The sequence below is a fragment of the Artemia sp. Qi Xiang Cuo genome, chromosome 4, assembly GCF_049724085.1.
Source record: "Artemia sp. Qi Xiang Cuo chromosome 4, ASM4972408v1, whole genome shotgun sequence".
Classification (NCBI taxonomy): Eukaryota; Metazoa; Arthropoda; class Branchiopoda; order Anostraca; family Artemiidae; genus Artemia; species Artemia sp. Qi Xiang Cuo.
In genome coordinates this window covers 89,269,135-89,280,324 of record NC_142797.1, presented here as the reverse complement: position 1 = coordinate 89,280,324, position 11,190 = coordinate 89,269,135, and the positions used below count along the sequence as shown (strand labels likewise).

Below are 11,190 nucleotides of genomic sequence, written 5' to 3'. Positions count from 1 at the left end.
AAACATCCCCTACAAGTGAAAGAATTTTAATGAAAATCACACCGTAAGATTCAGCGTATCAGAAAACCCTATTACATAGGTTTCAAGCTCATATCTGCAAAAATCTGCAACTTTGTATTTTTTGCCAGAAGAAAAATATACGTATATAGAAGTTAGTTACGTAAGTTTATTTGTAAAGACATCCATTTAGAAAAAGGAAAGTAAAATTTTTATGCAAATAAAAGCTTCATTAACTAAAAAACAATCAGAAATTAAATAAAAAAAACAAGTTTTTTAAACTGAAAGTAAGGAGTGACATTAAAACTTAAAACGAACAGAAATTATTCCGTATATGATAGAGGCTGTCCCCTCCTCAACGCCTCGCTCTTTACGCTAAAGTTTTTTATTGTTTTAAAAAATAGAGTTGTGAGAAAGTCAAACTTTTTATTGTTTTAAAAAATAAAGTTGTGAGACAGAGTCAAACTTTAGCGTAAAGAGCGAGGCGTTGAGGAGGGGACAGCCCCTTTCATATACGGAATAATTTCTGTTCGTTTTAAGTTTTAATGTCGCTCCTTACTTTCAGTTTAAAAAACTTGTTTTTTTTATTTAATTACCCTAAAGGTTGTTCAGCTCCTAAATTTTACGGGCTCCCAAAAATCCACAAAGATGGAGTCCCTCTACGCCCAATTGTGGCTTCTTATAGCTCTCCGACTGACAGATTGGGGAAATGGTTGTCAACACTTTTTCGCCCCCTTATGCAAACACAAACTTCATACATAAGAAACTCAGTTCACCTTGTTGAAAAACTAAAAGACATTGAAATAAAAAAAGATACAATTTTGGCCAGTTTTGATGCCATTTATATGTATACGTCTTGCGACATTAAAAAATGTGAACTAGCTCTTCAAATGAAATTAGAAGATAATATTCATCAAATAGACTACAAAACACTGGATATAGAAACTATTATGCGTCTCGTCCGTCTTTGCAATAGTTCCTCCTCAAAATTCCGATATAATAATCAATTTTTCACCCAAATTAGGGGTTTACCTATGGGTACAAGTCTTTCACCATGTTTGGCAACTTTTTATATGGAATTCATAGAAATCTCTGCTCTGGAAAATTTTCCGATAAAACACCGTTTCTGGGGTAGGTTTGTCGATGATGTTATTTCTCTGTGGGAGCATGGAGGAGAGTCACTTAACTCGTTATTAACTCATCTAAACACTTTGGACTCTAACCTTCAGTTCAGTTTAGAACTAGAACATAACCACAAACTTCCTTTCCTAGACGTTTTAATTTTCAATAAGTCTCCTGGCCTTGAATTTTCTATTTATAGAAAGCCTCCGCATAACGATAGGTATTTGCATTTTTCCTCCAACCACTCTCCCTGCATAAAAAGAGGAGTTGTTATTTCTTTGGTTGACCGAGTAATAAGAATATGCTCAGAGCCTCACATAGACTCAGAATTGAACTATATTAAGGACATTTTATTTTGCAATGGCTACCATATAAAATTACTTGAGACCATTATAGACAGAAGACTAAAAAAGGCAGAGGGGAGGGCATCAGGTCCACAAGCCCCAACAGTTACCGTCCCATTGGTGGATGATAAGAAACTTTTCACTGTTCTACCCTACATTTAAAAATTGAGTGACAAATTGAAAAGAATCCTTGAAAAACATAAACTTAGCGTCGCCTTTAAAAATTCAAATATTACACAGAACTTTTTTAACAACGGCAAAGATAGAACCAGCCCCATTCTGGGTAGTGATGTTTATAGAATTCCTTGTTCTTGTGGCTGTTTTTATGTTGGTAGAACCCAACAGCAATTGGGGGAGAGGTTATCTGAGCACAAGTCCTCAATCGACAAGGCAATGAGGTTAACGCCAAAGGCCTGAGGTTTTTGATTCCGCCTTGGCGCAACATGTGTACGAGAATCCACACCATTTCATTTTGTTTGACGAGGCCTCTATCGTTGCCCCCGTTAAAGGTCTCACGCAAGTTTTCAGGGAGGCAGTTGAAATAAAAAAGCACATTCACCAAAAGGTAGCTCTCAATAGAGACACTGGAGAAATTTTTCTAAGTCCCATTTATGACAAAATTATTAATTCTGATCGTTTTTACATACATCCACAAAGTTATAGTGTGCAATCGAATAGAGTCTCCGATAACAATCAAACTGGAAAGCGATCAGCCTTTAAAAGTGCTTTACGCAAAATGAAATTCTGAAATGCCATTTAGACTTTTGTTTTTTATTCAGTGACCCTTTCACCGTTACTAGGAAAGGGTCGTCCAATTTTAGTTTTGTGTTTTTATTTTAAGGTTTGGTTTTTAAATTTTTATCAGTTTTATTCTGCACTGAGGACGGTCAAGCGGAGGTCTTGACCGAAATATTTGCATAATTTTTCAATTTTTTCACTGGCTGTTAATTGTCCTCGTTTCCTTTCTTCGCGATTTTTTGTTTATCATGAACCTTCTTTTGGTTTTCAAGATGGCTCTTGAGCCAAAACGCATTGCTTGCGTTTCTGCGGTTTATTATCAGTATGAGTATTTACATACTCACCCCACCTATCTTTGTTCCTAATTGTTTTATTAAAAAGTTCAAAACTATACAACCTTTCGTCACTATGACGTTTTATATGATTCTTAAATCCACCGATCTATGTAGAAAATATTATTGCAGATCGTGCACTCAAATGGTGTTTCTCCCGTATGGATTCTCATATGCTCACTCAAATTGTCCTCTCTTTAAAACTGCCCTAGGATGAATGTATGGACGGATTGGATGATAGATCTATCAAAAAGTAAAATAACATGATTTTTACACAATCCTAAAAAGGGCTTATGCCAGATTTGCCTCTCACTCAGACTATCTGTCTTGGCTTTTTCTCCAATTAGCCATGGCCTGATGTCAGCAAATTGATTTTATTCAAAAATTAACGGCTCAACAACAAATTCCATTCATGTATTGCTCCCTCAGAATGTCTTTTCCTATGTTTTGAGTAAACATGCTTCGTTTCAAATTTAGCGTTAAAGATTTCACGGTCAAACAGTTTTTCTAATATCCACCCATAATCATTTATATCACGCCTATCCAAGTGATATTAAGACTATTGCTGCTTCTGAATTACATTCCACATCGATCCCACGTGAAACCTTTTCCCCCACTATGCGTTCGCACGTGACGATTAAGATACTCGATTCTGTAAAAACTAAAACCACACGCGTCGCACAAACATTGTTTACCCTTAGTGTGTTTTCGCATATGATTTACAATCGGTGTAAATCCTTTTACAAACCGTACACTAAAAACAACTGTACTTTGTTTAATCTTGAATGTCTAAAATGCTAAAGATGACGTTCGTTCTTAAATTTTTGAAATTGCTGAATTTCTATTTCATCATGAGCTTTCATGATTTAATAGTGAAAGGCGGGGGAGGGGGAATTAATCACTACAAATTTTAAAAATGTAAGCATTGTCTGATGGTAGCACAGTTGGTAATTTTTCTATCTCTATAATTTCAGGAGAAAAATTCAAAGTAACCTCTTTAGATTGAAAAATTGTTCTTTAGAATTTATTTTTTACGGGGAAAAGTAGAGGTAAATCAAAAGCTATTATGTGCATCAATTAAATCAAAATACAATATCTGCATTGTTTTGGGAAAGGCTCAGGGCACGGAGTTGAAACTTTCAGATAGTGTAGAAGAAGGTAGGGTACTTTTCGTTAGAGGGAGGGGCTATATATATTGTGTACCACTGAAAATACACATTTTTGTACAATAGGCTGGTTAATGACTTAGAATCTATTCTCGGTAAGATAGAAATGTAAATTAAAAGATAAATACTCGAAAAATTAGATCTGCACTATCTTGGGAAACGAAATTTTTAATTTTTTTAGAGGGATGTGGGGGGAGGGGGTTAAGCCTCGAATAATAAATTAAGAGAGAGGCTAAACACGTGTCCCAAATGTGCCTAAAAGTTTTCCCACTTCAAGTACCAGAGTCTATTCAGGGTGAAGTAGAAATCGATATCAAAGAGACTATATTCAGTAAGTTTAATAAAATCGGGCATCTGCCCTATCTCAAAAACGGCTTAAGAAATGGAGTTGAAACTTTCAGGGAACGCAGGATCCAATGAACTGCACACTTAAATTTACGACAGGGGAAAGAGGTGAATCTAAAGACTGTAAAGTACCAAGGCAATCGAAATAGCATCTAATGATTTATTGATAAGCCAAATCATACAAAAATACTTGATACTCGTGGAGTAACTGAAAATATAAAGAAAAAACAGAAACGAGACTAAACATTAACATAAGACTGAAAAAACAACCAAATATCAACTAACATAGCACAACTATACACACTAACAATAATTATCATATTAAAAAAATCACCTGATAAGGTAGTATTAAGCGGCTCTACAAGCGTTGCATATTTGAAACACTTGTAAGAGCTTGTAGGGATTTCTACAAGATTTTCCCAAAAGAGAATTGGTTTTGCCGAATTCCCGAAAATCAAAGATTTTCAGAAAATATAAAAACCTTTTTCAACAGGTCGCAAAAATTGCGCACACAATTTTAACTTACATCATATACATCAATGACATTTGCGAAGTATAACAACAAAAAGAGAGAAAATATTAGAATTATATATAATTAAATTAAATAAACAGAGGGACTAAGGGACGATGGGGTGAAAACAGTAAAGAGCCGAATCTACATGCTCTCAATGAAGTACGGCTAGCTTTGTTATTACCTCAGGTACTCTAAACTGACGAGTTATTTTAGTATTAATTTGCCAAGGGGGGACATGTAAAGTAAAATTTACAATATTTAACATAAAAAGACTGGATTTTCTTAATAAAGCTCTTCCTTAAAAGGAAAAACCACAGTAAAGACGGAACTGAACGTATAGAGAAACTGGAACCAACCAAGGTACTAACTTGGGAAGCAAAAAATGGAACCGAACGTATAGAGAAAATGGAACAAACTAAGGTACTAACTTGGGAAGCAGAATCTTCAGACTTCTTTTTCGTGCAGAGAATCGGGTCTAAAATTTCAAATTTATCACTCGAGAGAGGGGCAGATGTAAATCCAAATAAACCGGGAATCCAGGTTATCAAAATGGTACATCAGCAATGTGCTGGGAGCGATAGGTGCGAATTAAGCTGAAAAATTCGGAGTGTTGGGAGAATAGCAAGAGGGAGGACTAAAACTTTTTAAGTACAAATGCAAAAACATTGTGTTTTGTATTCGCTTGTCTGAAAAAAAAATCGTCAATTTTTGAAGCTCGAAACTAATATTCATAACAGAACACTAACGCAAAGAAAACCTTGAAAACAAACCCTGTTTCATCTGTAAATGAGCTAATACTTTTCTTTCTGATTATCCAAGACTCGTATACTCTTGTTAAACATAGTTATTTGAATTTTGATGTTTGATCATTCCAGACTAAAAGACCAAACGATTGGGATGCGTAAAACGAGGCCTTATATTTTGTCTCTCAAATAAGCGTAAAAATTACGTTCAGAAATGTCTTAGCAAGTTGGATCCCTGTGCTTCAAATAACCTTGAAATTGGTTTGGGCTGTATTGGTTTGTAACGTATAGGGCATGTAGATAGGGATGTAGAGGCAGGTAATAAGGCAGGGCATATATACCTAAATTAAAAACAAGATATTTCGAAGATTGATTGTTTTTATATGTGACACCTGAAACTGGCTCAATACATATTTTTTTTACTCAGATTGGCTTAGACTTACAGGGCATATAGACGAGGACAAGACGATCGATTGCTATAAGATAATGATATAATGAAAGATAATGAATAAGAAAATAATTAGTGATACTAATTGGTGACGCCAAAAATAGGCACAAAATCGATCTGTTCAAAATCGGCTAGCAACTTACTCGGCAACATAGACCTAGGAAAAAAATATTTGAAAAAGAGTTTCTCTTTGAAAAACTTCTTTTTCGGATTTTTTTTTTTAATTAATTTCTATTCGTTTTTTGTTTCAAAAGTTTTCCTATTGGTTAACATAATGAATACTTCTTCAGTTTTTCCTCGGCTCAAAAATTGAAATATCAGATTCTAATTTTTAAAGTTCTAGTTAGTGTCTTGTCAATTATTCCGATATTCCCCCAGCATTCCCTGAGAATTGCAATTAAATACCATTGGCCATTTTGGCTATTTTGATTTTGTTCGACATCCTTTTGTTAAACGTCTCTTTAAAGCTTAGAGGTTACTGTTCACAAGATTATTTTCATTTATTATTATTATATATTATTATCATATTATTATTATTATAATGACGAAATGTACCAGTATATGCTGAATTATTCCAATATATCCAATTTTCCGAACCCTGCTTTTCTTTAGTGTCCTTGGTTTTTGTAATTTCAAGTGAAACTTCAAGTAATTTGAATTTTATGTGAACTATATAAAATAGTTCAAACAGAAAAAGGGATAAGAGCGAAAAAACATTTTTGTCTCTTAAATTTTGATTCGTTCATAAAAACACTAATAATTTTCTTGAAAGCATGAAATTTGTAAGCTGAAACAAACACAAATTAATATGCATAATCAAGACAAATACCGCAAACAGGAATAGATGTGCAACCCCCTGTCTCTTGTAAAGGCTTTTGTACATAACTGAATATAAAAATATATTTGAAAAATTATTTTACAGTTATAACATTGAAAACATCTGAAATTCTTAAGGCTTCTAGGAACTGATATTCGTAAACATTATCAAATTCTTTTATTTTCAATAATGTCCAGTAATCTTGATTAATATGGCTTTTTTCTTTTTGATATTATAACAAAATAAAAATAGGTGTTGAAAGAGAATCTATTATTAAATCAAATTTCATTTCCAGAGCTAAATCTCGATAACCTCTATCACAAAAGAAAATTTATATTAAACTCTCACAGGAGTACAAAAGTTTAATAAATATGAAAATAGAAAAAGTACCTGGTACCACACTAAACGCTTTCGATATGCTAATTTTGCTAAAAACCATGACAACAAAAAAATTAAGAAATCGTCAATTTTTTGAACATTCTATTTTGAATTATCTTAAGAAATAGAAGATCAAAAGAAGTTAATAATTTTTAACGGAATGAAAAGATCTAAAAAAGTCTTTTTTTAAACTAACACAGTCAACTCCTACTTAAAACGCTTATGAGAGGAGTTAAAATGACATTGGATTTCTCCAACTGACAGAAATTCTTCATCACACATATTACATACAAAAAGTTTTATATTCTTATCAGCCTTGGGCAATGTGTTATCAACTTTCATTCTGCCGTCACCATCGATAGAACTGCGATTTGCCAACTTTTCAAGCAATTCGCCTTTTTTGTCACAAATAAGAGAACTGATGTGAAGATCAATTTTCCTAATGGAATCATAAGTTTTACTACACAGCTTACATTTAAATGGATGGCGATTGGGATGCACGCGTCTCACATGGGTCAGTAAGAGTTTCTTATAGTTGAAGCTTCTGCTGCAATACTCGCAACTGAGAGGGTTAGGATTGGAGTGCAAAGCCACGTGCTGGTCACGATAAGAAGACTGAGTAAATACTTTACTGCATATATTACAGCTGTATTTCTTTTCTCTGAACTTTTTTTCTCCTGCTTTCTCTGTGTGAACCCTCTTATGGTTTGTTAAATTCTTTCTTGATCCAAAACACATGTCACATATCTTGCATTTATGTGGTGTATCACCAGTGTGACTATTCACGTGATCATCCCGGATAATTTTGTCCTTAAATGCTTCGTTGCAAAACTCACAAATGTAGGGCATTTCGTTGCTATGATTTTTCAAATGACTCCTTAAAGTACCTATATGTGCGAACGTTTTATCACAAATTTTGCATTTGAATGGTTTTTCTCCCGTATGGATCCTCATATGCTCGACAAGCCTGTATTTTGTGTAACACTTTTTTTTACAGATTCCACACTCATGAGTTGCTCCCACAGTGTGTCTTCTCTTATGATTGGAGTAACACTTTTGAGTTTTGAATTTTATAGAACATATTTCACACTCAAACAATTTTTCAGGGATCTTTCCACTCTCATTTCTTAAGTGACTATCCATGTGATAGTTCAGAGTTTTTTTTTGTCGAAATTGCATTCCACATCGTTCACACGTGAAGTTCTTTTCTCCAGTGTGTGTTTGCACGTGAACATCAAGATGAGCCTTGGTATAAAAACCTACACCGCACGAATTGCACAAAAACTGCCTACCCTTAACGTGTCTTCGCATATGACTTAAGAACGATTCACGACGAGTCAAAGTCTTTTGGCATATATTGCACTCATAAGGGCCATCTTTTGTTCGACCCGGAGTGTCAAAACGACGAATAACATCACACTTATTCTCGAATTTTGAACAATAAAACCGACATTGCTGAATTTCTATTTCATCGTGGACTTTGAAATGATTCAATAGTGAAAGACGGAGATAAAAGGTTTCATTGCAAATTCTACAAATGTGAAAGTTTTCTGATAACCGCATAGGTGATAATTTTTTAACAGCTACATTTTTGACCTTGGATTTCAAAGTGAATTTTGCCAAATGAGATGATCTTCTATTAATTCTTTTGCTTTTCCCACTATTACGGTTTTCTGAAGGTATCATTTTTGATTGTTTTCTGGTCTGAGATTCTTCAGAATAACACACTTCATAAGCTTCTCCATTATATTTGTCTATTTCTGAAACAAAAAGAAACAGACTAATTATAAAACATAACAATACAAACACAATTAATCATCTTAAGTTAAAATAGCAATCCAATTAAAATGGGTATGAAAAGAAACTCGGTTATGCAACTGGGCCCTAAAGGGGAGAATGCATGGATAAGCTACACCAACTACTACTAAGAGCTCACAGCAACACCATGTTATACGAGGCCAACACATATGTGCCTGCTCCTTCCCCAAACGATTTTCTCCCCGCACCCGGTAAAAGAAAAGGAAAGCTTGTATGAGGTTAGGCGTATGACTGGATGGACAACTCAAGAGGTCCTTGTTGGGGTAAAAAAGATCAACATTTTATTGTGGAAGGGGTCCAGAAACGAACCAAAATTTTTCTTTGTGTAATCAGTTCAAAACTTAGAGCCGTAAGTCCTTGGTTCAATAGGATTAAAATTTTAAATGTTCCAGCCCCCCCCCCCCCCCCAAATGAAGAAAATAAAATAAATAGGGTCCAACAAAGAGAAAACAATATTGTTATTTTCTGACCAGCAGACATTTTCTACTCTTGAGTTCTTGAGGATCCCTAAATAGAAGGGAAGATAGAAAAAAAAAATTTATTCCCATCAAAAGGACCCCTAGAATGAACCAACTAACTTTTATTTCTGGTCACATTCCATGGAAGGTTGGTTATAGAAACTTGGAAGTGGGCTCATTAAACTAAAAATTGAAAGTTCTTATGCCATTTTTTTCAATCAAATTTTTACAAGGGCAACCAGCCTACCTCTCGCATCCTTTCCTGCTGTCCCCCTTTGCCACAAGTCCCATTTTGAGGTGATAATTTTGATCAAAAACTTAAACAAATCTAATAATTATGCCTCCAGGGTAACCATAATCCCACAACGCCAGGGGGTATGACATCTAATTATGTAAATCAACCATTGTTTACACGTAGACTTTTGTGGAAACACACTTAGAGATCGTTTGCTAGGCCAAGATTTTCAAAGTTTCGCTAAGTATAATCCTGAAACAACGCACGTAACTAAACAAATGAAGACACTCTCTCCACAAAATTTTCAAATCATCTGCGATAGTTCAGTTCGGATGGGTTAGATTTTGGGTCAAGAAGACCTCAAGTCTTACTCTGAGGAGGTTTAAAGGGCTAAACAATTTTTGTCTCTGTTTCCACAAAACATTTTTGCACTTAGAATCCAATCAGATTTGTAATCTATAAATAATTAAGAAGTAAGATATATCAAAACAAACTATGCTCTACCAGGTAGTCAAAATGGCGTATCTGCAATATTACGGGAACAGCTTGGAGCATCAAGTTGAAACTTTCAGGGAGTTTTAAGGGATGTAAATTGAAATTGAGTTATAAATTAAGGATGAAGGTAGAGGTATATCAAAAGAGACTACTGACAGATATTGAACCAAGTTATAAAAAAAAATACATGAAACATCTATTTCGTTTACTTAAATAATTCCCCCCAAAATGGAGGGATAGAATAAACAAATGAAATTTCAAAAACACTTCAACATATAAAACAACGCAATGATTTACGTTAGATTTAAAAATATAATATCTTAAAATACGTAACATAAGAACGAAAATAATTAATATCTTGCAAGTTTTAAACTCTGGAAAAAAGAGAAAATGTTATGCAGATATTATTCCCAAAATTACCGCAAAAGTTATCAATCTTAATCATAGCTAATTCCAAGGGCTCATTAACCTTGAATCTCGAAACTAATTCAGTAATACTAAAAAAAAATTGGAGTGAAGGATAAATAACATGCGCGGGAATGGAGAGGGGGGGGGAGACAATAGAAACGTTTTATTAAGATGTACGAAATTCATGGCTAGCTAACACTCCAAAACATACTATTTACATCCATAATATCAAAACCACATATTTACAATATATCATGAACTGCTTAGTATATTAAACTTGAAACTTGCAGAGAAAGTTGAGGGGATTTTAAGCCAAATAAAAAGACATTACAGCCATCTATATTGTTTCAAGAGCGTATCTCCAATATCTCAGGAACGGTTAGCGGTATTATGTTGTAGATTCCAGGAGATGTTAAACTAAATCCTAAAACACTATGCGAATCATTGTTGTCAAAAGAGTGTATTTGAGTTATCTCAGCAGCTTTTGAGGATTTTAAGTTGAACCTTTCAAGTAATGTTGAGAGGGTTATTGAACTAAATTAAAAACACTGGGAGCATTCAGCTCGTCCAAAGGGTGCTTCAACAATATCGAAGAAGAAGCTAAGGGTATTAAGTAGTAGCTTTCAGGAAACATTGAGGATAATGTAGAACTAGTTAAAACATATTATGTGTATCCAGGCAGTCAAAAGAGCGTTTCTGCAATATCTGAGGCACGGTTAAGAATGTACTAACAGCTTAAGGGAACAAGCTAAAACTTTGAGGAAATATTGGACTGGAGGACATGGTAGGTATCAGATTTTGACTCTGGTGGACCAAAAGGAGCTTATCAAGG

General features: G+C 34.3%; 1 protein-coding gene across 1 annotated transcript in view; it reads right to left on the bottom strand.

The window, feature by feature from the left end:
• Window positions 1–4,196: 4,196 nt before the first annotated feature.
• The window catches only part of LOC148953607 (uncharacterized), a 47,667-nt gene continuing 40,673 nt past the window's right edge, over window positions 4,197–11,190 (bottom strand). Inside the window, exon 7 of the mRNA XM_089088607.1 lies at window positions 4,197–8,704. Coding sequence (XP_088944733.1) covers window positions 7,152–8,704 — 1,553 coding nt within the window. The 3' untranslated portion in view covers window positions 4,197–7,151. The remainder of the gene's footprint in view (window positions 8,705–11,190) is intronic.